At 43.7% G+C, this 27,299-nt stretch overlaps 1 protein-coding gene across 4 annotated transcripts in view; it reads left to right on the top strand.

Annotated features, from left to right (window-relative positions):
* Window positions 1-27,299, top strand: part of kalrna (kalirin RhoGEF kinase a) — a 705,069-nt gene that overhangs the window by 568,953 nt on the left and 108,817 nt on the right. For all 4 annotated transcript variants that reach the window (XM_059966562.1, XM_059966560.1, XM_059966559.1 and 1 more), the window contains 2 exons: window positions 23,703-23,986; window positions 24,586-24,738. In XM_059966562.1, coding sequence (XP_059822545.1) covers window positions 23,703-23,986; window positions 24,586-24,738 — 437 coding nt within the window. The remainder of the gene's footprint in view (window positions 1-23,702; window positions 23,987-24,585; window positions 24,739-27,299) is intronic.

A 27,299-nucleotide genomic window follows, 5' to 3' on the forward strand; every position in this document is an offset into this window, starting at 1 on the left:
ATTTGGGGGCCTATAGACTACTCCCAGAACAGTGATTGATCCTTTCCTATTTCTGACTTCCACCCACACCGACTCAGTGGACACTCCCTCTGCAGCGTCCTCCCTTTCTATAGCCATGATACTATCCCTGACCAGTAATACTACTCCTCCCCCACCCTTTTCTACCTCCCATCCTATTCCTTTAAAACACCTAAACTCGGGTACCTGCATCAACTAATCCTACACTTCCTCCAGCCAATTTTCTGTGATCTTGAAAAGTGAACTGCATTTCCCTTAGTTTAATTTTCAACACTGTCATGGGACAGTGTTGAACTACAAGGAAAAGTTGGTAGACAACATTTATGTTGCAGAAAGTTTTGAAGTGAGGCTGCTTCACTGATATACCTCGGCAAATGAGTCAATGTGGAAAGAGAACCACATCCTTTCATCTACTAATCCAGGCTCCGTTCATCGGCTTTACCCATAATACTCCTTTCATTATAAAAAAAACACACTTGAGCCCATCAATCCCATTTGACCTATCCTCTGTTTTCCCTTCAATCTCTATACTTGCTGACCTACTGGACTGGTCACCATCCCCTTGCCATGGTAGTTTAAACCCTCCCAGTTAGTTCTATCAAACAGCCCTGCAAGAATATTAGTGCCCCTCTGATTTAAGTGCAGCCTGCATTGTTTTATCTTTTTTATTGATTCACTAGCATGTAGCGCTGGGAGTAATTCTGAGTTACATCCTTTTTTTAAGCTTTCAGTCTAACTTCCTAAATTCTCTTTGCAGGACTACATACCTTTCTGCCTATTTAATCGAGACCAGCAATGACCGTGGCCTCTGGCAGCTCACCTCCCCATTCACAATGCCCTACACTTGCTCAGAGATATTGAAATATCTTTATTGTCATTGCATAGCACAATTTGTCATGCACCAATACAGCGAAAATGAGTTTGCAACTATCGTACTCAATGCTATAAAACAACAAATAAAATAAACAAACAATAAGTAAAATCAAGTAACCAGCCAGTACAAGCAATGTCCAGTAGTATAAAAGTGCAACTCAGATGCATGACAGCCATAAAACCAGTATCAAAAGTAGCAATATAACAAATTTATGGATGATGTTTGATCGATTGGTTCAGAGCAATTAAAGCTCTGGGGGACAAAGCTATTTTTCAGTCTGGAAGTGCGGGCATAGAAAATCGTATAACATCTGCCAGATGGAAGAAGTTCAAACAGATGACTGCATGGGTGTGTATTGTCCTTACAGATGCTTGTAGCTTTCCTTAGGCAGCATGAGCTGTAGGTGTCCTCCAGTGCTGGGAGCTGTGTCCCGATGATCTTCTGTGCGCTAGAGATGATCCACTGAAGTGCTTTCCTATCAGCTGCTGTACAACTGAGATACCACACAGAGATGCAGTATGTTAAGATGCTCTCTATGGTGCAGCGGTAAAAGGTCACCAGCATCTGTTCCGGGAGACCAGCTTTCTTCAGCATCCTGAGGAAAAACAAGCATTGCTGTGCTTTCTTAACTACTGTTGTGGTGTTAGTGGACCGTGTAAGGTCTTCTGAGATGTGTATTCCCAGAAACCTGAAACTGGACACTCTCCCCACTGTGTCTCCGTTAATGTAGACTGGAGCGTGCATGTCATCCTGTGACTTTCCAAAATTGGTAATTAGCTCCGTAGTCTTTGCTGTATTAAGAGACAGGTTGTTTTCTGAGCACCAGCTCACTATCATTTAATATACATTAACTCTGGCACCTCAGAATCAATACACCATCCTTGAGTTCTGCTTACAGCTAGAGACTAGAGTTCCCTGTCACTATTGCTTGCCTAGCCACTCATCTAGTTGATTCTGTCATTGTCTCCTGTAAAATTACGAACAGTATCCAAACTAATATATTCGTTTGAGAGGGGACAGCTACAAGAAGTTTCCTGTACGTCCTGCTTTCCCTTCTTGGTAATCACCAATCAATCCATCTGAATCCTTTATCTTTATCCTTTATCACCATGTATCTTTAACACCTATCCAATACACTCTCTGCCTCTGTATCCTCCTGAATGAGGCCACATGCCACTCCAGACAATCAAAACAGTCTGGGAGGAACTGGAGCTGGACACACTTACTGCAGCTTTTGTCATCAGGGATACATGACCACTCCCTGATCTCCCATGTCTCACAGGAGTAGCATACCACACCATTGGTTGACATGGCTGCCTCTCTTAACAGCTAGTGGATTAAGGAAAAGGAAGAATCATACATAGCCTGATCTTCCATCTTCTCAGCCTCCTCATGGAAGCCTGCACCTTCACCTCATTCCCTTGCAAAAGAGAATGAATCCTCGCAAGGTGACAGGGCCCAGTTAAGTACCATCACCATCAATAACTCCCTCTGAGACGTGAAGGTGAGATATCGGCTTTTATTGACTGGAAGAAAGAACAAGCAGTAGTTGACCACCATACTACATCCTGGAGACTGAGGGCTGGGCTCTGACCTCAATCGCCTTTATACAGGGGTCTGTGGGAGGAGCCACAGGAACAGTCAGCAGGGGCGTGTCCAGACAGGTATATGTAGTTCACCACAGCAGAGCTCTCAAAACCTGTGCCAACCAGCTGGCTGGAATGTTGAAATTTTCAATCTCTCATTGCTATGAAGTTCCCACCTGCTTCAAAAGGGCAGCATTCCAGTGCCCAAGAAGAGCCTTAATAACTTTCGTCCAGTAGTACGCACATCTACGGCGATGAAGTACCTTGAGAGGCTGGTCATGGCTAGAATTAACTCCTGTCTCTGCAAGGACCTGAGCCCACTGCGATTTGCCTATCGCCACAGTAGCTCGACAGCCGATGTGATCTCATTGTCTCTTCACAAGGCCTTGGATCACCTGGACAATACAAATAACAATGTCAGGGTGTTGTTTATTGACTACTGTTCAGTGTTTAACACCATCATTCCTAGAGTTCTGAATGAAAAGCTCCAGAACCTGGGCCTCTGTACCTCCCTGTGCAACTGGATCAGCGACTTCCTAAACAGAGGACCACAGTCTACACAGGTCAGAAATAACACTTCCACCTCGCTGACAGTCAACACTGGTGCACCTCAGGGACATATGCTTAGCCTACTGCTCTCCATCTCTACACCCAAGCCTGTATGGCTAGGCACAGCTCAAGTGCCATCTATAAATTTGCTGACAATACAACTATTGTTGGCAGAATTTCAGTTGTTGAAGACGGGACATACAGGAGCGAGATATATTAGCTAGTTGAGTGGTGTCGCAGCAACAACCTTGCACTCATCATCAAGTTCCTGGGTGTCAATGTCTCTGAGGATCTATCCCGGGCCCAACACACCAATTCAGCTAAAAAGAAGCATGACAGCAGCTATATTTCATTAGGAGTTTGAAGAGGTTTAATACGTCACTAAAGATGCCTGCTAATTTCTGCAGATGTACCATAGAGAGCATTCTAGTTGGGTGCATCGCTGTCTGGTGGGGGTAGGGGGCAAATGCACAGTATCAAAATAAGCTGCAGAGAGATGTAAATTCAGTCAGCTCCATCATGGTCACTAGTCTGCATAGTATCCAGGACATCTGGAGGGAGGAATGCCTCAGAAAGCCAGCATCCATCATATGGACCCTCGTCACCCAGGCCATGCCGTTTTCTCATTTCGATCTTCAGGGAAAAGGTACAGAAGCCTGAAGACACATGGTCAACAATTCAGGAACAGCTTCTCTGCCAACTGATTTTCCGAATGGACATCAAGCCCATGAACTCTACCTCGCTACTTTTTTTATTTCTATTTCTGTACTACTGCAAATTTCACAACGTGCTGGTGGCATTAAAGCTGATTCTGATTTTGTGATTTTTCTGATTTCTAGGAGTGCCTGCTTTTCTTGAATTTGTCACTAGGCCTATAGTACCAAAGCAAAAGTTGCTCATGTATAACTTGATTTTTTATGTCTGGACTTCTATTATTAGAATTAGTCTGCCCTATACTCAGTCTATCCTGGACTGACAAAACAGGTCTGAATCAGTTAGATTTAGGTAAAAATAATTGATGTGCAGCCTATCCAGTAGTAAAAAGCAATTAATGAGATGTCACTGATAAATTTGAAAAATATTTTCTGTATCTGGATGTGACATGAACACAAGCAGTTCTAGATCATTTGCAATGGCAAAATCCACTGCTTGTCCCGACGCATTCCCCTTCCGTATTTCACCTCTATCAACTTCCAATGTTTTTCCACTCTCTCCGCCCAACATTCTGCTTGTGCCCTACGTCAGTGCCACAGGCTATGATTTGGCTGCCGTAACTAATCCTCTTCCCAGTTTAGTATATATATGGGGCAATGATAGTGGGCAAGTCCCATGCCTATCATTAAAGCACTGAGTTCAGGTTGAGCCAGTTACTGATGCAAGAAGCTGGGAATGCTCAGCAAGATAGGCAACACATGTGGAGACATAGTTAAGTTTTAATGCCAATGATCCTTCATCAAGACTATGAAAAGTTAGAAATGAAATTGGTTTTAACCTGCAGAGAAAGATTTTCTTCAGAAAGAGAACAAAAAAAGTCTGTGATTGAGTGGAGACAAAAGCAGTTGAATGACAATGGAATGGAGGCAGTAAAGGAATATCTAGCTGAGGTACACTATCAAATCAGAATATGGGGGGAACAAAAACTAAATACTTGAAATGTAAACTACAAAACTGGAATAACTGGTTATCTGGAATTGCTGAATTAAACTCTTGAAAATTATAATGTGCCAAGTGAGCAGATGACATGCCATTACTCGAGCTTGCATTGACCTTCAGTGGAACAATACTGGAGGTCAAAGATAAAGATTTCGGTTTGCAATGGAACAAAGTATTGAAGTTGTAAGGAAGTACGAACTCAATGTCACGCTTGAGAATGGGACCGAAGTATTCCACAAAGTTGTTAGCTCGACTGAGTGAGGCTGGATTCAGTGCGGTAAACTGAAAGGAATACATTGCTGCTTCACACTAAAGGAATGTTTAGGTGTTGGAACGATGGGAAGGAAGTACTGATAGTTATTGTATTTCCTTAGTTTGCATAGGGAGGTAGTGTCAGAGGGGGGAATGTAGAGTGGAAGAGTGGACCAGAATGTTGGAGAGGGAACAGCCCCTCAGAATGTTTGATGGGGAGGTGTTACAAGGGAGCGTTGGGAGCAGACCCAAATGCGAGAGACAGACATTGAAGTAGTGTGAACAAGACTATGTTTATTAAGAATACTAGGGAAGCTAAGGAATGAGGACAAAATATCAACCTGTACATGACATAAAATAGCAAACCACGACTAAGACTTGGGACATGGACTTGACTGAGAACTCAGGTCTTGGAAGGGACTAGGTATCTGGGTCTTAACTTGGCTCTTGACCTGGAACCCGGGCTCAAGCTCCGAATCAGATTTGACTAGACTTGGACTCTTCTTGGACTCAGAGCCGAGACTCTTCTTAGACACAGGACACAGGGCCGGGACCCTCCTTAGTCACAGGACGCAGGGCCGGGGCCCTCCTCGGGCAAAGGACGCAGGGCCGGGGCCCTCCTCGGGCAAAGGACACAGGGCCGGGGCCCTCCTCGGGCAAAGGACACAGGGCCAGGACCCTCCTCGGGCAAAGGACACAGGGCCGGGGCCCTCCTCGGGCAAAGGACACAGGGCCAGGACCCTCCTTGGATGCAGGACACAGAGGCAACCTAGAGTCCACGATACTCCGTAGCTCCGATAATGGTCCAGGCTTACCGCACTGGCTGAGGTCACATGTTTCTGGTAACGAGCTTCCTGGTGTGGGATTCTGATGGGGATGATCCAGCAAAGGAATAGCTGGACTCCTGAGCTATTTATGTTGCAAGCCAGAAATGAGGATCAGCTGCCTCCATCAAGACACCCAACAGAACAAAGGAAAAAAGGAATAACCGGAATACGGAATCCACAGACCAGACTGTGATCTGGCATGCAGATTTTCCGGAGCGGACCATGACAGGAGGGGGATGTGTGTCTGTTGATTCCATCACATTAAAAGTGGCAGAAATTACAACTGCTCTTGTATAAGGGGAATGATGACACAGGTACAGGACATGGCAAATTGGGCGATGGTCAGGAAGGGGAAAGGGGTTAAGGAGATAGTGCAGAGTACCCCTGTGGCCATCCCCCTCAACAATAGGTATATCACTTTGGATACTATTGGGCAGGTTGACTTAACAGGAAAGTCACCACAGTCAGGTCTCTGATACTGAGTCTGCCTCTGTGACTCAAAAGGGAGGGGGGAGAAGAAGCACACGGTGGTGATAGGGAATTCATTAGCAGAAAGCATTGGAGGTTCTGTGGATGAGAACAAGATTCCCCATTGATATATTGCCTCTCCGGTGCCAGGGCCTGAGAGAGCTCGGATCAAGTCCTCAGCAATCGTAAGTGGCATAATGAACAGCTAGTGGTCGTAGTCACGTAGTTACCAGAGACATCGGTTGGATGAGTTATAAGGTTCTGCATCAGGAGTTCAGAGAGTTAGGTTAGGCTCAGTTAAAAGGCAGGACTTGCAGGTATGTGATCTCAGGACTGCAACCTGTGCCACGTGCTAGTCAGGCCAGAACTAGGAAGATTACACAGTTTAATATATGGCTAAGGAGTTGATGTAGGAGAGAGGGCATAAGATTTCTAGATCATTTGGCTCTCTTCCAGAGGGATGGTTTACACCTGAACTGGAGAGGAACTAATATCCTAGCAGGAAGGTTTGTTAATGCTGCATGATGGGGTTTAAACTAGAGTTGCAGGGGATGGGAACCAACATGCCAGATCAGTTAGCAGAGAGGTTGTGGAGGCAGATGTTGGTAAGACCGCAGACAAAGTTAGGAATCAAAAGGTTGAGCAGGGTGTGACTAGTGTCCTGAGCTGTGTATATTTCAATGCAAGAAGTATCGTAGGAAAGGCAGATGTGCTCAGGGCATGGATCAACACCTGGAATTATGATGTCGTAGCCATTCGTAAGACGTGGTTGCAAGAGGGGCAGGGCTGGCAGCTCAATATTCTGGAGTTCCATTGTCTTAGACATGACAGAGCGGGAGGGATTAAAGGAGGAGGTGTGGAATTAGCTGTCAGGGAAACTGCAACGGCAGTACTCCATTAGGACAGACTGGAGAACTTGGCTAGTGAGGCGCTATGGGTGGAATTAAGAAATGAGAAAGGTATGACCAAGTTAATGGGGCTACATTACAACCCACCCAACAATCCTGGAAATATAGAGGGAAAAAATTGTAAAGAGATCGCAGACCGTTGCAAGAAACATATGGCTGGTATGGTTGGTGATTTTAACTTTCCACTTATTGACTGGGTACCCTATACTGTAAAAGGATTAGATGGGATAGAGTTTGTCAAATGTATTCAGGAAAGTTTCCTTCATCAGTACGCAGAAGTCCCAAGGAGAAAGCGTGCAATGCTGGATCTGCTATTAGGGAATGACACGGGGCAGGTGTCAGCAGTTTGTGTAGGGGAACACTTTGCATCCAGTGACCACAATGCCAGTAGTTTTGAAATAAATACAGTATGCAAAGAGGTAGGTCTGCTCTGCAGGTTGAGATTCTAAATCGGAGAAAGGCCAATTTTGAAGAAATAATCTGGCAAGTGTAGATTGGGACAGGCTGTTTTCTACCAAAAGTGTTTTTGGATGGAGACCTCTAAAAATGAAATTTTGAGAATACAAAGCTTGTGTGAGCCTGTCAGAATAAATGCTAAAGATAACAAGCATAAGGAATCTAGGCTTTCTAGAGATATTGAGGTCCTGGTTAAAGCAAAACGGGATGTTCATAGCAGGTATAGCCAAGTATGAACAAATGAGGTGCTGATGGAGTTCAAAAAATGCATGAGAACACTTAAGAAAGAGGTCAGCAAGGCTAAAATAAAAAGCATGAGGTTGCTCTAGCAGACAAGGTGAAAAAGAATCCTGAGGGTCTTTTACAGGTATGTTAAGGCCAAAAGGATTGCTAAGGACAATATTGGTCCTCTGGAAGACCAGTATGGTAATCTTTGTGTGAAGTTAGATCAGATGGGGGAGATCTTAAATGTGATCTTTGCATTTGTGTTTACTCAAAAGAGGGATCTAGATTCTAGGGAAGTGAGACAAAGTGGCATCAAATTCATTTACCCTGTACAGATTACAGAGGAGGAGGTGTTCTCTACCCTGAGGCAAATCAGGGTGGATAATTCCCCAGGGCCTAACAAGATATTCCTTCAAACCGTACAGGAAGTAAGCGTAAAAATTGCCTGGTCTCTAGCAAAGATATTTTAAACATCCTTAGCAACAGGGGAGGTACCAGAGGATTGGAGGATTGCCAATGTTGTTCTGCTGTTTAAAAAAGGCACTAAACAGAATCCAGGAAATTATAGGCCAGTGAGTCTGACATCAGTTGTCGGAAAGTTATTGGAAAATATTCTAAGGGACTGTGGTGACCCACTTCCCAGTGCACTCGAACCGGCTCACAAAGCGGCGCGCGCCGGCATTGAGGCTGGTCCCAAAGAGGGCGCCAAGCCTGCTTCACCAGCAAGGGGAAAAGCCCATGCGCGGGACAGGACTGTGACTACGCGCCCCCTACAGCATTCCCGCCCGGGGAGGGCGGGATCAGGAAGGCTTTAAAGCGAGGCCATGAAGTTTGAATAAACCTCTTTTGCAACTGCAGCTCACCGACTCCGTGTCGTTATTTCAGTGTTGCGTGTAGCACACCGCTACAATTGGTGACCCCGATGGCCCAAATGATATTTGGGCCGAAGATGAACGATGCCGCATCTGTTCAAGCAGTTTCGTTAAAACTGCCAAGCTTCTGGACGCTGCGACCTCACCTATGGTTCCAGCAAGCAGAAGCCCAATTCCACATTCAGATGATAACCTCGGATGCCACTTGTTACTACTACGTGGTGAGCTCCCTCGACCAGGAGACAGCCGCCCAGGTTGAGGAGTTCATACAGTCGCCTCCAGCGGACGGCAAATACACAGAATTCAAAGCCCTGGTCATAAGTACTTTCGGACTCTCACGGCGCGAGCGAGCTGCCCGCTTACTGCACCTGGATGGTTTGGAGGACAGGCCACTGTCCGCTTTGATAAACGAGATGCTGTCCCTGGCCAGAGGTCACAAGCCGTGCCTCATGTTTGAGCAGGCATTCCTGGAGCAGCTGCCCGAGAACATTTGCCTGCCGCTGTCCGACGTGGATTTCAGCGACCCCCGGAAGGCGGCGGCCCAGGCGGACATGCTGTGGAAAGCCAAAAAGGAGAGTGGGGCGTCCATCGCACAGATCACCAGGCCACACTCCCAGCAGCAAACCAGATTAGGCCCGGCCGCAGAGGCCGCTAACCCCAGAGGCAGGGGTGAGGAGACCAACGAACAATGGTGCTTCTACCACCAGCGGTGGGGTGCAGAAACCCACCGCTGTAGCCCGCCCTGCAAGTTCCCGGGGAACGCCAGGGCCAGCCACCACTGATGGCTACAGCGGCTAGCCATCTGGGTAACCTCCTGTACGTCTGGGGCAAGCGGTCAGGATGCCGCTTTTTGGTCAACACCAGAGCCGAGATCAGCGTCTTATCTCCGACGAGTTACAACACCCACAGCAGAGAACCGGGTCCCACAATGAGGGCCGCGAATGGCAGCACAGTACGGACCTACGGCACCCATACGGTGCAGCTACAGTTCGGCTCCTGCCGGTTCACGTGGGACTTCACACTGGCCGCCGTAGCCCAACCACTCCTGGGAGCAGATTTTTTGCGAGCTCACAGCCTGCTGGTCGACCTGCCCAGGAAGATACTGGTCCACACCGAGACCTTTCAAACGTTCCCCCTGGGTGAAGCCCAGTTGCCGGCCCCACACCTAGACTCCATCACGCTGTCCGACAATGACTTCACCAGAGTCCTGGCGGATTCCCCATCGGCTCTGGCACCACAGTTCATGGCAGCCATGCCCAGACACGGCATACAGCACCACATCCCGACACAGGGACCTTTCCCCGGACAAGCTCCGACTGGCGAAGGAGGAGTTCAAGAGGATGGAGGAATTGGAGATCATATGGCAGTCCAACAGCCCATGGGCCTCCCCCCTGCACATGGTGCCCAAAGCAGCCGGGGGCTGGAAACCATGCGGCGACTACCAAAGGCTGAACGAGGCTACAACACCGGACCGCTACCCTGTGCTGCACATTCAGGACTTTGCAGCAAACCTGCACGGTGCATGGATCTTCTCCAAGGTAGACCTCGTCCGGGGATACCATCAAATCCCAATGCATCCGGATGACATCCCCAAAACGGCACTCATCACCCCTTTCGGTCTTTTCGAGTTCCTCCGCATGCCGTTCGGCCTAAAGAATGCCGCACAGAAGTTTCAGCGGTTAATGGACACGGTGAGATGCGACCTGGACTTCGCTTTCATCTATTTGGACGACATCCTCATAGCCAGCAGCAGTCGTCAGGAGCATCTGTCCCACCTCCGTCAACTCTACGCCCGACTGAGTGAATACGGCCTGACAACCAACCCGGCCAAATGCCAGTTCGGGCTCGACACCATCAACTTCCTGGGCCACAGGATTACTAAAGACGGGGCAACCCCTCTGCCTGCCAAGGTAGACGCGGTCCGCCATTTCCCCCAACCCAACACAATCAGAGGCCTTTAGGAATTCGTGGGTATGGTGAATTTCTACCACCACTTCCTCCCTTCAGCTGCCCGAATCATGCACCCCCTGTTTGCCCTGATGTCGGGTAAGGGCAAGGACATTACCTGGGACGAGGAGTCCGCCACCACTTTCATTAAAACCAAAGAAGCCTTGGCAAATGCCACGATGCTAGTGCACCCCAGAATGGATGTCCCTACCACCCTCACAGTGGACGCATCTAACACGGCAGTTGGTGGAGTGCTGGAACAACTCATCGAGGGTCGCTGGCAACCCCTGGCGTTTTTCAGCAAACACCTACGACCACCCGAGCTCAAATACAGTGCTTTCGACCAGGAACTGTTGGTGCTATACCTGGCAATCCGGCATTTCAGGTACTTCTTAGAAGGTAGGCCCTTCACCGCATTCACGGACCACAAACCGCTTACCTTTGCATTCATGAAAGCATCCGACCCTTGGTCGTCCCGCCAGCAGCAACATCTGTCCTACATCTCCGAATACACGACGGATGTCCGGCATGTCTCGGGAAAGGACAATTTTGTGGCTGACGCACACTCCTGCCCTAACATCCAAGCCCTGTCCCAGGGGGTAGACTATGAAGCACTGGCGGAGCCGCAGCAGGCAGACGAGGAGATCCCTAGTTACAGGACTGCAGTCTCCGGTTTGCAGCTCCAGGACCTCCCCATAGGCCCAGTTGAGAAGACCCTACTCTGTGACGTCACCACCGGTCAACTCCACCCCGTCATTTCGGCACCTTGGCGGCGACGCGTTTTCAACTCCATTCACAACTTAGCGCACCCCTCCATCAGGACAACCGTCTGGATGGTAGCCAACAGGTTCGTTTGGCACAGACTCCGCAAGCAGGTCAGTGAATGGGCCAAAATGTGCATGCACTGCCAGACAGCCAAGGTGCAGCGGCACACCAAAGCTCTGCTGCAGCAGTTCCACCCCACCCGCCGGCGTTTCGACCACATTCATATGGATATCGTGGGCCCCCTGCCAGTATCGCGAGGAGTGCGGCACCTCCTGACTATCGTGGACGGGTTCACAAGATGGCCAGAGGCGGTCCCGCTCACTAATACCACCTCCAAATCTTGCGCCCGGGCCCTGATTGCCACCTGGGTATCTCGCTTTGGTGTACCGGCCCACATTACCTCTAACAGTTCACCTCCAGCCTGTGATCAGCTATGGCCAGCCTTGAGGGGACACAGCTGCACCACACAACTGCCTACCACCCACAGTCGAACGGACTACTGGAGCGTTTCCACCGTCACCTGAAGTCGGCTCTCAGGGCCAGCCTCAAAGGGCCTAACTGGGTGGACGAGCTTCCCTGGGTCCTGCTCGGAATCCGCACGGCGCCCAAAGAAGATCTGCACACCTCGTCGGCCGAGTTGGTGTACGGCGCACCCCTGGTCGTCCCAGGAGAGTTCATACCAGCCCCAAGGGGGCAAGAGGAAGAACCCGCAGCAGTCCTGGGCAGACTACGCAAGAGGCTCGGTAACCTGGCCCCCATACCCACCTGCGTACCCAAAGACCTGCAAAACTGTAAGTTTGTTTTTGTACGACGGGGCGGACATCAGGCACCGCTACAGCGGCTCTACGGGGGGCCGTTTATGGTGATCAGAAACAACGGGTCCACATTTGTGCTGGACATTAGGGGGAGAGAGGAGGTTTTCATGGTGGACCGACTCAAACCGGCCCATGTGGACTTGGCGCAGCCAGTCGAGATTCAGGCCTCGCGGCGCAGGCAGACCTCCCAAACAGAGTCCGACCCAGATTGTGGACATTGGGGGGTGTATCGCCAGTTCTGGGGGGAGGGTTATGTGGCGACCAACTTCCCAGCGCACTCGAACCGGCTCACAAAGTGGCGCGCGCCGGCATCGAGGCCGGTCCCAAAGAGGCGCCAAGCCTGCTTCACCACCAAGGGGAAAAGCCAGCACGTGGGACTGGACTATGAATACGCGCCCCCTACAGCATTCCCGCCCTCCCCGGGCGGGATCAGGAAGGCTTTAAAGCGAGGCCGCGAAGTTTGAATAAACCTCTTTTGCAACTGCAGCTCGCCGACTCCATGTCGTTATTACAGCGCTGTGTGTAGCACACCACTACAGGACCATATTTATAAGTATTTGGATAGACATAAACTGACTAAGGATAGTCAGTGTGGCTTTGTGCCTGGTTGGTCATGTCTAACCGATCTTGGAGATTTTCAAGTAAGTTACCAGGAAAGTGGATGAAGGCAAGGCAGTGGATGTTGTCTAATGGACTTTCATAAGGCTTTTGAAAAGATCCCACATGGGAGGCTTGACAAGAAGGTTCAGGATGAGGTAGTAAATTGGATTAGGAAGAAGCCAGAGATTGGTAGTAGAAGGTTGCCTCTCTGACCGAAGGTCTGTGACTAGGTGTGCTGCAAGGATCTGTTCAGAGTCATCTATGTTTGTCATCTATATCAACGATCTGGATAATAATGTGGTTAACTGGATCAGTAAGCTTGCGGATGACCCCAAGATTGGGAGTGTAGTGGACAGTTTGAAAGGCTGTCATTGCATACAAAGGGATCTGGATCAGTTGGAAAAATGGGCTGTAAAAATGGCGGATGGAACTTAATGCAGACAAGCGTGTGGTGTTGCACTTCAGTAGGTCCAACCAGAGAGCATCTTACACAGTGAGCAGTAGGGCACTGAGGAGTGTGGTAGAACAAAGTGATCTGGGGATACATGTACATAATTCATTTGTGACATCACAGGTAGACAGCTTTTGGCATATTGGCCTCCATAAATCAATGTATTGAGTACAGAAGATGGTATGTTATGTTGAAGTTGTATAAGACATTGTTGAGGCCTTATTTGGAGCATTATGTGCAGTTCTGGTTACCTACCAACAGGAAAAATGTAAACAAGGTTGGAACAGTATAGAGAATATTTACAAGGAAGTTGTTGGGTCTGGAGAACCTGAGTTATAAGGAAAGACAATAGACAGTAGGTGCAGGAGTAGGCCATTTGGCCCTTCTAGCCAGCACTGCCATTCACTGTGATCATGGTTGAACATACACAATCAGTACCCCGTTCCTGCCCTCTCCCCATATCCCTTGACCCCGCTATCTATAAGAGCTCTATCTAACTCTCTCTTGAAAGCATCCAGAGACTTGGCCTCCACTGCCTTCTGGGGCAGAGCATTCCACATATCCACCACTCTCTGGGTGAAAAAGTTTTTCCACATCTCTGTTCTAAATGGCCTATCCCTTATTCTTAAACTGTCGCCTCTAGTTCTGGACTCACCCATCAGTGGGACCATGCTTCCTGCCTCCAGCGTATCCAGTCCCTTAATAATCTTAAATGTTTCAATCAGATCCCCTCTCATCCTTCTAAATTCCAGTGTATGCAAGCCCAGTCGCTGCAATCTTTCAACATATGACAGTTTCACCATTCTGGGAATTAACCTCATGAACCTACACTGCACACCCTCAATAGCAAGAATGTCCTTCCTCAAATTTGGAGACCAAAGCTGCACACAATACACAGACCCAGGTGGGGTCTCACCAGGGCCCTGTACAGCTGCAGAAGGACCTCTTTACTCCTGTACTCAATTCCTCTTGTTATAAAGGCCAGCATGCCATTAGCTTTCCTCACGCCTGCTCTACCTGCATGTTTGCTTTCATTGACTGATGTACAAGAACACCTAGATCTCGTTGTACTTCGCCTTTTCCTAATTTGACTCCATTTAGATAGTAATCTGCCTTCCTGTTCTTGCCACCAAAGTGGATCACCTCACATTTATCCACATTAAACTGCATCTGCCATACATTTGCCCACTCACCCAACCTGTCCAAGTCACCCTGCATTCTCATAACGTCCTCCTGACATTTCACACTGCCACCCGGCTTTGTGTCATCGGCAAATTTGCTTATGTTACTTTTAATCCCTTCATCTAAATTATTAATGTTTATTGTAAACAGCTGCAGTCCCAGCACCGAACCTTGTGGTACCCCACTGGTCACAGCCTGCCATTCCAAAAGGGACCCGTTAATAGCTACTCTTTGTTTCCTGTCAGCCAGCCAGTTTTCAATCCATGTCAGTACTCTGCCCCCAATACCATGTGCCCTAATTTTGCCCACTAATCTCCTATGTGGGACTTTATCAAAGGCTTTCTGGAAGTCCAGGTACACTACATCCACTGGCTCTCCCTTGTCCTTTTTCATAGTTACATCTTCAAAAAACTCCAAAAGATTAGTCAAGCATGATTTTCCCTTCATAAATCCATGCTGACTCGGATTGATCCTTCTACTGCTATCCAAATGTGTCGTAATTTCCTCTTTTATAATTGACTCCAGCATCTTTCCCACCACTGATATTAGACTAACCAGTCTATAATTCCCTGTTTTCTTTCTCTCTCCTTTCTTGAAAAGTGGGACAACATTAGCCACTCTCCAATCCGCAGGAACTGATCCTGAATCTATAGAACATTGGAAAATGATTACCAATGCGTCCACGATTTCTAGAGCCACCTCCTTAAGTACCCTGGGATGCAGACCATCAGGTTCCGGGGACTTATCAGCCTTCAGACCCGACAGTCTATCCAACACCGTTTCTTACCTAATATAAATTTCCTTCAGTTCATCTATTACCCTAGTTCCTTTGGCCACTATTACATCTGGGAGATTGTTTGTGTCTTCCCTATTGAAGACAGATCCAAAGTACCAGTTCATCTCATCTGCCATTTCCTTGTTCCCCATAATAAATTCACCCGTTTCTGTCTTCAATGGCCCAATTTTGGTCTTAACTATTTTTTTTCTTTTCACATACCTAAAGAAAGGTCGAATATTCTTTAGAACATAGAAGATTGAGAGGAGATTTGATAAAAGTATACAGAATTATGAGGAGTATAGATAGGGTAAATGCAAACAGGCTTTTTCCACGGAGGTTGGGTGGGACTGCAATCAGAGGTCATGGGTTAAGGGTGAATGGGAGAAGTTTAAGTGGAACATGAGTGGAGACTTGTTCACTCAGAGGGTGGTGAGAGTGTGGAATGAGCTGCCAGTGCAAGTGGTCAATTTCAACATTTAAGAGAAGTTTGGATAGGTACATAGATTGTAGGGGTATGGAGAGCAATGGTCCGGGTGCAGGTCATTGGGAGTATGCAGTTTAAGTGGTTTTGGCATGGGCTAAATGGGCCAAAAAGTCTATTTCTGTACTGTACTTCTCTATGACTCTGTAACTCTATGAAAGATGAAGATAAACGGCACACTGGTCTTGTCTAAGATAGAAGAGAGGATGAGATTAAAACTTAAGGACTTGGAACAAGCACAGTTGAGAACCCTATGAATGTGATGGAAGCAAAACCATAACTGAGGAATAAGAATCGGATAACAAAAGCACTGGTGCAGAAGATGGCATCATAGCAACAGATGCAACAGGAAGAAATGGAGAATGGAATGGATTCCTTTCAGGAAGCAGAACTGGAGGAAGTGTGGTCAATGCAGCAGTGTACTGTATTGGATAATGGGTGCTAACCTTAACCAAAAATAGTCATTACAAAGAGCCAGAGAGGACTTCATGAAAGAGAGAGTGGCATGGAAGACAACAGCAAAACTAATGGACCCTTTTAGTCTTGTAAGAGAGGAGAATACAGCATCAATATGCAGGAAAAGGAGGTGATGGAGGGTCCCTGAGTGTGACTAAACCATATATGTTCAATGTATCTTACAAAGAGGCACCGTAGCTTTGATTTTGGAGAATATGAATGGAGGTCAGGAAAAGGTTGTTCACACAGAGCGGGTAATCATCTTGCAGAACACTTCCATGAAGTCTTCACCCTGAATGTGACTCTGAATTTTCAGTTGTCTGTAAATTAAATGCACCATCTTAATTCTATAGTGAGCTCTCTGCCTTTGGCCCCCTACGCTGTTACAACAAAACAAAACATTTCCAGGCTTTTTCTTTATTCACTGTGTCTCTGTTTCTTTCAAAAAGGTTCATTCCAAAATATCAATATTTCCAAAATATTTTTGGACTCTGTTTCCATCTCCTTCGGACAAACCATCACCATGCCAATGCAATCATCATGTTTCCTTCTATTGAAATTCCAGCTCCAGATTATCACACATCTTCCATCTACTCCTCCCACTTTTTCTGCATCCTGAAACTTGTTTCATTTCTATTTTTTCCAAGTTTTTGATGAATGGTCATATGCTCAAACCATAAACTCTATTTCTCTCTACATTTGGTGCTAGATTTGCTGCATTTCCTGCTTTCAGATCTGCCATTCTTTCCTTTGTAACCAGTTACTAGATTGGTTTGTCACTTTTACCCTAGCAGCGTAAATCTTCCTGGTAATCTGTAATGCCTTTGTGATATTGTATGCTTGTTACAATGCAGTCACTAGGCTTATTTCTGAAATCACTGTCAATTATTACCTTTCCTCATCCTTCATAAGTATGTTGGATTAGTGACTTATAATTTGAAACTGCCATAAGCTGTCGGCAAGGACAGAGCTTTGTCCATGTAAGGAATTGCTATTGCTTGTTACCTCAAGTATCTTACATTTAATACTTCCAATATATAAATTAGGCAGCAGTCTTTTCACAGTGTAACACACACTGGCAGCTTGAGGAGTTTTTGTTCGGGGTACTTGGCTCACATTTAATATTTAACTTTTTGGCTGGTGTTCTGCAATTGTTCTGGTTGTCCTGGTTGCAGCTGCAATTTGTCTTCCAAACACATTGGTTCAAAGGTTCCTCAGACAACAACAATTTGTATTAGAATTCTGAACTCCTATCCCCTGACTGTCCACAGAGAACATCTTTCATATGTTATCCTGACAGAAGTCAACATTTGGAAACTTAAAATGCTTTCATTAACATTCTTCTATCTAGGCAGTCTTCCAGGATTGAGGATAATGCCTGTTGTTTTTGAGATGGCCAAGAGGCCAGTGCAGAAGCTGCTGGCCCTTCACAAAAAGGGCTGAAGGTGGGCAAGTGGGAAGTTCATGGGTGTTCTAATCCTTCTACCTCAAGTGCAGATCTTCTGTATATATGTACCCAATTAATGACCTTTAAGTTCACAATACCATCTCAAATGCTCTTATTCCACTCAAGCTGTTATGAACCAGATATCCCCAGGAGTCACTCAAGACGTTGAACTTCTTCAAGAAAATATTCAGTACATTTTACATTTTTTTTTTACCTCTGCGCTAATAGAGTTTGAGATTGGGTTTATTACAAGAATCTGATGTCCAGCTTGCAAGCAGTGTTGCCTGTCCAACATGGCCTACTGAGAGTAACTGGGGCTTCATTGCTGGGGACGTTGTCCTGAAATGGGATACTGATGTTGGTTCACTTATCTTTCCAATGGAGAATTTTGCAGAGACAGAGTTGGTGGTAATTTTACAGTGCCCTGAGATACCTACTCAAAGAATTCCAGGTCTCAGAAGCATGTGTCAGTGCAGGGATCTTAGCTTCTTGGTAGACCATGAAGTTATTGCCAAGTCTTAGGTCCTCATCTTGAAATACTCTTACTCTTAATTGAATAAAGTCATTGAAGGTTACAGTAAATTTCATTACAGATGCTTCCCTTTACCAAGAGGTGGCTCTGGAGATAGGGAAGCAGTCCACATTTTCCAAGGTTTCCCCACAATCTCTTATTGTCAGAATGCAGTACAACCTGGTTATGGTCTTGCTGACACTCTTGCAAATATCCTTTTCACACTCCAGCTCGAGAACTGAGGTTCAGATGATTTTGATTCTGGAATTGTGTTTGCAGCATAAGCAGGATTTTGATTCTGCGACTTAAATAGAGTCATAAGAGCATTACAGTACAGAAACAGACCCTTTGGCCCATCTAGTCTGTGCTAAATTGTTATTCCTTGTGAGTGAGATGAGAACCAGAGATCATAGGTTAAGGGTGAAAGGTGAAATATTTAAGAGGAACCTTAAGGGGACCTTCTTCATTCAAGCTGTCAGCGTAAGTAGCAGATGCCGGTTATTTGCGATATTTAAGAGGATTTTGAGTAAGTACATGGATGGGAGGGATTTGGAGGCTTACTGTCCAGGTGTGAGCCAATTGGAATACATGTTAGTTTTGTATTCAATGCTAACCCAGATATGCTGGGAATTAAAATTACTCCCAAAATAGTACTGTTTTAACCAATGAAGAACACTGTTACCATGGTGTAAGAATAACAACACAATGCAAGTGAGATTTCAGGGAATTAATAGGTGAAATATAATATTCAAGATGAATATAACAGTCCTCTTTATCTCAAATAGTGTCAAGTTTCTTGAGTATTGCAGGAGCTGCACTCAGAAAGGCAAATGGACAAGCTTTTATCAGACTCATCTGTTTAAGTATCTGATCAATGATAATCTCCAGGCTGCTTATGGTGATGTTCTCTGTGATTATATTTCTATTGAATTTCAAGGGTAGTAGTTAGGTTTGTGTTTTGAAGATTTTGAAAGCCTGCACTTGTGTAGTGAAAATGTTCCACACCACATATTAATTCCATTAACAGATACCTGATTCTTGACAAGGTCTTATTTCATGCAGGTATGTGTCATTATCTATCTGGTTATAAACAGAATTGAGCATTGTGCAATCAACAGTCAACATCCACACTTTACACTGGAGGAAGGGGAAAATGGTTGGATCTAGAACATTCCCCTGAGGGTTTAATGATTTGCCATCGGCATTAGGACATGATGGTTATCAATGGTTTAGTCATTGGACAAGTAATTGGGAGACATGATGTAAAATTTTCAGAGACCCAAGTCAAATCTCTCCATAGCAGCTGTGAAATAAAAATTCAGCTGATAATCCTGGGGTGGGCAGGGGGAGGGGAGCAGCAGATCGCCCCAGGAATAATGACTAAAAAGACTAATACTTTTGTTATTTAAAAAGCTGCCTGATTTACAGATATCCTTCTGGGGATGAAATCTGTCTGCCTTCCTCAATCTAGCCTGTTTGTCTCTCCATACTAATGCCAAGAGATTGACTCCCAAATTTCGTAGGAAATGGCCCTCCTAGTTGTTAGAATCAGAATCAGGTTTATGATTATCACTGACACATGTCATGAAGTTTGTTGTTTGGTGGAAGCAATACAGTACAAGATGTTAAAAAAATCATTATATATTGCAGCAATAAATAAATAAACATACAAACAAATAAACAGGGTCATAGAGCACTACAGCACAGGAACAGGCCTTTCAGCCCCTCTAGTCGGTGCTGAGCTATTATTCTGCCTTGTCCCAATGACCTGCCCCTGGACCATAGCCCTCCATTCCCCTCCCATGCATGCAACCGCATCCATTCCCCTCTTGTCCAAATTTCTTCTGAATGTTGTAATTGAACCCATATCCACCACTTCCACGATGGCAGCTTATTCCATGTTCACACCACACTCTGAATGAATAAGTTTCCTGTCAGGTTCTCCTTAAATATTTCAACTTTCACCATTGACTTATAACCTCTATGCTAGTCCCACCCAACCTTAGTGGAAAAAGCATTCACTCTATCTATACACCTCATAATTTTGCATGCTCCTACCAAAACTCTCACCATTCTCCTTTGCTCCTATTCAACCTTCCTTTATCAAGTCGTCAAGTTTGGCAACATCCTTGTAAACATTCTCCATACTCTTTCAATCTTATTGATAGCTCCCCTGTAGGTAGGTGACCAGAACTGTGCACAATACTCTAAATTAGACCTCACCAATGTCTTAATACAACTTCAACATAATCCCCAACTGCTGTACTCAATACTTCAATTTATGAAGGCCAATGTGCCAAAAGCTCTCTTTAGTAACCTATCTACCTGTGACACCATTTTCAAGGAATCTGTATTCCCAGATCACTTTGTTCTACTGCACTCCTCAGTGTGCTGCTGTGCACTATGCATGTCTTACCCTGGTCTCTCCTCCCAAAGTGCAACACCTTGCATTTGTCTACACTAAGTTCCATCTGCCATTTTTCACAGTATTAGTCCAGCTGGTCCAGATCCTGCTGCAAGCTTTGGTAGGCTTCCTCCCTGTCCACTCTTGGTGTCATCAACAAATTTGCTAATGCAGATAACCACGTCATCATTTAAATCTTTAATGTGGGTGAAAAAAAACAACAACAAGAAGAGAAATAAATAGCACAAAAGAAGAATACTGAGGTTATGGTCATGGACTGTTCAGAAATCTGAAGGCGGTGGGAAAGGTGCTGTTCCTAAAATGTTAAGTGTGGGTTTACAAGCTCCAGTACCTCCTCAATGATGGTAGTAATGGGAAGAGGGCATGTCCTGGATGGTGAGAACACTTAATAATGGATGCCACCATATTGAGGCACCACCTCCTAAAGATGCCCTCAATGGTGGGGAGAGTTGTGCCCTTGGTAGGGCTGGCTGAGTCTACAATTGTGTGCAGCCTCAGGCAGTGATCTAACCATTCAGAATGCTCTCCCCAGTACAACTGCAGAAATAATATCTCTATGTTCAGATAGAGAAATATCAACTGTTCTAGAAGGCAGCTGACTTCCACCTTCTCAAGGACAATTTGAGATAGGTAATAAATGTTACCCTTGTCAACGATAACAAAATCTTAGTTGATAAATAATTAAGCCATAGTCACAACCTCCTTTTGTGTTGAATATGACATCAACCATTAGAGATTTGTCTCAATTCCAAATAACTTTAGGGAGTTTAATAAATGATCACTTTTCAAATATGTCATGGAATGCCATAAATAAAACGCAGAAGTAAAAATATGAAAAATAAACAATGACATATACAAGAACTTACAGAGAAATCTGAGTTCATTAATTGTTTCCTGCATTGATATCTGATATAACAGCTAACTACTAACTTTCAGAAGCAGAAATCTAGCAGCTAAACAAGTCATTTACATCAGGCATCATATTAATCTTTATTATGCTGACACTGAATGAATAATCTCATTCATTCTTCCAAGTAAGAGGCTTAATTACATAACCAATTACCCTTACGGTAAAATTGCTTAATGCTGCTTCCTGTTGCATTTTGAAAGCATTTTTAGAATATCAGTAGCTCGAATAAAATGCTTGCTTAAGGTGTGTTTTAAAACAATAGTAAAGGCTTTTAAGCAGATTGGTTTTTGAAAATGGCTATTTTAAATAATAATAACTTATTTTAGTTATGCTTCTTGACATAAATCTAAGAGTAAGAAAATATCTCAAAAAGTTCTGAAGTTTAAAATCTAAAACTCAGTTTTGTATATTTGGGAACAGATTTTTCGGTGAACCCTGAAATAAAGTAGCTTAAGTTTTAGATATTCTGATAAATAAAAAACATAACCCTGTTAATTTTAACTGAATTGTAAATAAAACTTCACAATAAAAGCCCCAGCCTGGCTTGGTTTATAGCCCAGCTGTGTTTATGTGCTTATTAAATAATGATTGGAGATATTTAATGAAGTACATAATAACATATTTGTCAGAAGTGGATCTGAATGTTGTGTTCAATTTCTATTCTTTGTGGGAGAGAAATGTAATACAGTTGTCTTTTTGCCATCTGGAGCTACAATGCAAAGGTTAAGCTGTAATATACCACATAGTAAAAAGATGAGCTGTCAGAAATAAATGGGTGTCTTCTGCTTTTTACAATAACTTCATGTCTGCTTGTAAAAAGCTAATGGGATGGTGCCTGTCAGTCCTGTACTTACTTACTGCCTGTAATGCCGCTGCCATTTAGGGCATCAATGAAGGTCCTCTGTCACTGGCGGTGTTCAGGCATCCTTCATCGTGTCAGTCGATTCTTCTCGGTTTTCCCTACTGTCAGTCATGCAGGTCCTAGAAAGAGACCCAGGAACTCTGTTGCACTCAGGCATAGAAGTATTCTTCATTGTTGTTTCCATTCTGTTTTACTAGTCAGGGTTGTTCGCCCTGAGCTGAACCCCCAAACCTGGAGGACCGGTGGACCACTCTTAGTGTGGCCTCTACGCTTTGACCTGTTTGGTGTGGGGGACCCTTACAAGATCCAAAGCGTAAAGTCTGTCTTTCCTTAGTCTTTGGTCAATGACCACTGATTTTGTAGTTAGCATCTGTATGGTTTCCGTAGAGTCCATATTTAGATGTTGAAAAGCTTACAGTTTGTAGAGTCTGGTTAATTATGCTAATTACTATTGACTGGACTACCTTGTAAGTGTTGAAATCTTTTTTTTAGATAACACTTCAGAAACTAGTCAACTTGTGAAAAGTTGCTTTCCCTAATATTTAAAAATCAAATCCAACTTCCTTGGTTAATTTGTGTAAGGGATTCATTGAGGTTATGCATTTTAAATATATATTCTTTATTATCCTGTATTAAGATTTGACCTGCTATATTTAATTATGCAATAACCAACATTAGAAAACTGCTTGAAATCTCCCCAATCCCTTACCCAACAAACCCTTTCTATAGGCGTAAAAGTGAGCCAAACAGGCCTACACAAAAACTATAGTGAGTGTGATGGGATTCTCACTGCTGATTGTCCCACAGTTGTTTCTTTCCAGTGGGTAGGTGCTTTGTCCTTCTCTTTGTATCCTGGGGACAAGTCCAAAACACTTGGTGAGTTTTGGGTTTGGTTAGTTTATTTATTAACTCACTGGGTATGAATTAATTAAATAATTAATTGTCCATTATGCCGCTGGCATTTAGGGCAGCAATGTCTGTTTGCTCTTGGCTACAGAAGGAATCTTCATTGCTGTTTCCATAACTTTTTTTTTTGACCAGGGTTGCTATCCCTGAGTGGAATCCCTGAACCTGGAGAACTGATGGAACACTCTTAGAGTGGCCTCTATCCTCTGACCTATTTGGCATGAGAGACCCTACCAAGAACCAAACATTAGCTCTGTAGATCATTGGGGCACACAGGCCTCCAAAACCAATCGCAAGGTTGTGGTCCTCTTGGAAGTTGGATATGATTACAATAGTTTGAACTATCTATTCAAAAAATGGATATTTCATGGGAATGTCTAGTGAGAACATTATACAAAAGAAGTTTGTTATATTGTATAATGCATATAAATTCTGATTTAAGGTTGCTTAAGTAATGTTTTGTCTGTTTTCTTTATAGATGCTTATTCACCAAATGACAATGGAACTAAATCCGAATCTGTTTCAAGCCTTCAGCCTCAGCCTTCACTAAGTTCTATGCAGAATTCCCCAGGGCCCAAACGTTCTGGAAACACATTGAAGAAATGGTTGACTAGCCCAGTCCGTAGACTCAGCAGTGGCAAGGCTGATAACAGGAAAATTGTCAAGCAGAAAAGAGGCAGGAATGGCAAACCTGGCATAGATCCAGCATCACCCAAAGCAGGGGAGAATGAAAACGCACCTCAGGAAGACAGTGCAGATGAAGTACGTTGTTTTTAGAACAACTGTAGATATATTTTTGTAACCTTATTTCATGGATTTGGCTCAGAAATAAAACTTCTGTCGGGTTCAATTTCTGCTCTATTTAAAAGTTCATTAATCATGCCTGGAATGGTAGCAGCAGCTTATATTTGGTCTCAGCTGAATTAAGGAGAGGAAGATTTGATCAGATTAACAACAACCCATTGCTACCAAATCAAGTTTATTGGTAGATCTCAAAATTGGTCATGAATATTGGAAATAAGTATGTGAAGTAGACAAGGAAGACAAACTTGAACTCTGCCACACTGTTTCTCTCTCATAAATAATACCATTTATGTTCAATTATAGGAGCCTTTTGATGAATTTCAAAGTGTGTTTAGTTCGTATTTCTAGTCTTAGTGAGGAAAGAATTGGAGGAAAAGAAATGTATATTTGTATTTCACATGAGGTCCAGGAAAGCAATTCAGCTGAATTGAACTGCTGTAAAATGTTAAAGGACATTTCTCAAGTAATTCAAAGCTTTCTCTAAGTTATAAATCAACCAGGATGAGGCACTGAAGAAAGGTATATTCTTCAATTATTCATGTAATTTCTGTTTACAGAAGGGAAGGAAGGATGAACCACCCAGCGGCACTTTATCCAAGTCTTCATCTGGAATGCAGAGTGGAGGAGAAGATGAGCCAGATGATGAGTCTCATACCCCTCTTCCTCCGCCGATGAAAATCATCGACAATGATCCTTCTCCAGAGGACTGCGTATGTAACTCATTGGTCTAGTATCGGCATAATAATGATTCAAATTGCATGACAGGATCTATCATCAATTTGACCAATAGGGTGGTGTCTTTCCTGAAAACTGTGGTAATTTGTCCTCTCGCTGTGCTAAAGGTTGGATAAACAACTATCTAATTCTTTAGAAAGCATGTACATGGTCAATATCTACTTTTGTTTCACACCATCTAAAATAACTCATCCTTAGTACGCAATGAATACGATCTGCAGTGCATTTGTCGATAAAGGTGTTGTAGGAGTATTTCGACAGCAGCCATCGAAATGGAATTTTAAAAAGTCAATAATCACTAAATATTGTGAGGCTATGGAAAAGGAAAGGAGGGAAGATAGTGTTTGATATGCTGGTGCAAAAGGCTTTTGGTAATATCTAATTCTATTTAGGTGCAGAATGGTACTTAACTGGATGACTGAAAATTGAATTATTGCACCTCCTAGAGGAAGCACATTTCAAGTGAGATTGATAGATAATTGATTATAAGGACAACATGGATTTATTTTTTGGTTCTTTTGAAAACTGGATTATGATTTATTTCTATTAGACTTGCCATATCTGCAAAGAGTAAGAATTTCTGCTCGTATACTGTATCTATCCTCTGATGTTAAAGTGAACCACTGATATCTGCATTTGAAAGGTCTAAGTACAATTTTGGAAACTTAAAAGGACCTAACGTAATTGTTGGCTATTCATGTTTTTGGAGTAATGATGGAATGTGATTTTTAGGATGCATTTTAAGGCAAAACAAAGATAACGAGCAATATAGTCTCATAGGGATGACAGGAAAAAACTCATTACAGGTTAAACGTGAGATTTAGAGAATAGGTTAAAAATATTTTTTCATGAACACTAATCAGGCAAGCAATAGAATTATTTTCATTCGTTTGTTGTTTGATCCAAAGGGCCAGACTGGGAGTAAAGCTGGAGATACAGGAGCATTTCATGTTACACTGACCTATAGTTGAAGATCCTAGTCATTCTTTGGCTTAATCTCTTCACTTTGCTTTCTAGATCAAGCATTGGTTAAGCAGCCTGGAAGAAGGACTGGATGTGGGTATCTGCAACATCAGGTTCCTTGCAGTAGAATAGGCTGTCCCACTTAAGCCTTTCCATGAATACAGGGGCACAATAATTTTCATAATGTTGATGAAATACTAAAACAGGAGACAAAATCTATCAGAAGATATTATTTGTAGGCTGGTTATAATATCACAGGATCACTTATGTGTACATAGTGCAGAGGCAATTGAAAGCAATTAATGAAGTTTGTCCATGATATTTTTCACATGATATAGTAATCCTCCTCAGGTGTGCCAAGAAATGCTTCTGATGTACCCTACTCTGTTCTGTTTGGTATGATGGTAATGCCAACACACATGATAGTGTCATTGTTTTGAATGTGTGTTTATTTTTACTAGGTCTTTACAGTAAATATTCCTATCAATAATAGCATAGATAGTTATATCCATTTGCATGTAGGTTCACAAGGGTAAAGACGAGTAAGTGCTTCATGTTCCATAACATTACACAAGCTACTGTGTCACATATTTTCTTTTGTATTCAGAGGTCCTTTGGTCATTTTTTTGGCATTGTGCTTTTTCTCTCAGTGTTTGACTCTATACTTCTTCCTTTCCACCAAGCCTTTGCTCATTCCACTTCATTTGAAGCAGCTTTTTTCTATATTAGTAAAGTGAAAACTTTTAAAAACATATTTTTAAGTGCCTGCATTAATTTAATAGCATTAAAATTGAACAATCCGCAGCAATTATTTAGCCAATTAACTAGATTGTGGCTTTGAGCAAAAACAGAAATATGAACAGGAAATTACATAGAGAACGGAACAGGCCATACAGATTGTCAGTAGCTGAAGCAGAGTAACAGTTAAGCAAAAAATATTTGATTCTTGTTTTCAGGTGTCTGAATAATTTTTATGGAAGATAAAATTGTTCTACACAGTGTTGTGCAAAACAACTTTTGCAGCATTCCATTTTTTCCTCATGTATGAACAATATTTAATCTAGTGAATAATAATTTTAAATAACTTGAATAATATTCTCTCAAGTGTCCAATAATTTGGTTTGGAAACAGTGAGATTGTGATGTTTTACAAGAGTAATATTGCACCCTTCACTTCATTGTTTCTATAAAAACTGTTAAAAGGTTTAACTACCAAAACAATTACAACTGACAGCCTATTTCAGAGCGTAACAATGACCACACTTTAATCTACTAGAATATTTGTTAACACACTTTCTTACTGGGTTTGGGTGACAATTGTGTGAGCTGACATTGCCATTTGATTGGTGTAATTCTTCAATATTTCTATAGTAGTTGTCTAATGTTAGCACTAATTCCATTACTTACTCATTCCTCAAAATGTTGGCATCACTGGCAATGCTAGCATTTATTACCAATTCCTAATTGCTCTTGAAAAGGTGGCATTTGATGCACCTGCTAGAATCACTGTATTCCTTCTGCTAAAAATACTCCCAAAATTCAGTTGAAGGAATGGTGAGATTTTTCCAGGCAGG

The sequence above is a fragment of the Hypanus sabinus genome, chromosome 4, assembly GCF_030144855.1.
Source record: "Hypanus sabinus isolate sHypSab1 chromosome 4, sHypSab1.hap1, whole genome shotgun sequence".
In the NCBI taxonomy this organism is placed as follows: Eukaryota; Metazoa; Chordata; class Chondrichthyes; order Myliobatiformes; family Dasyatidae; genus Hypanus; species Hypanus sabinus.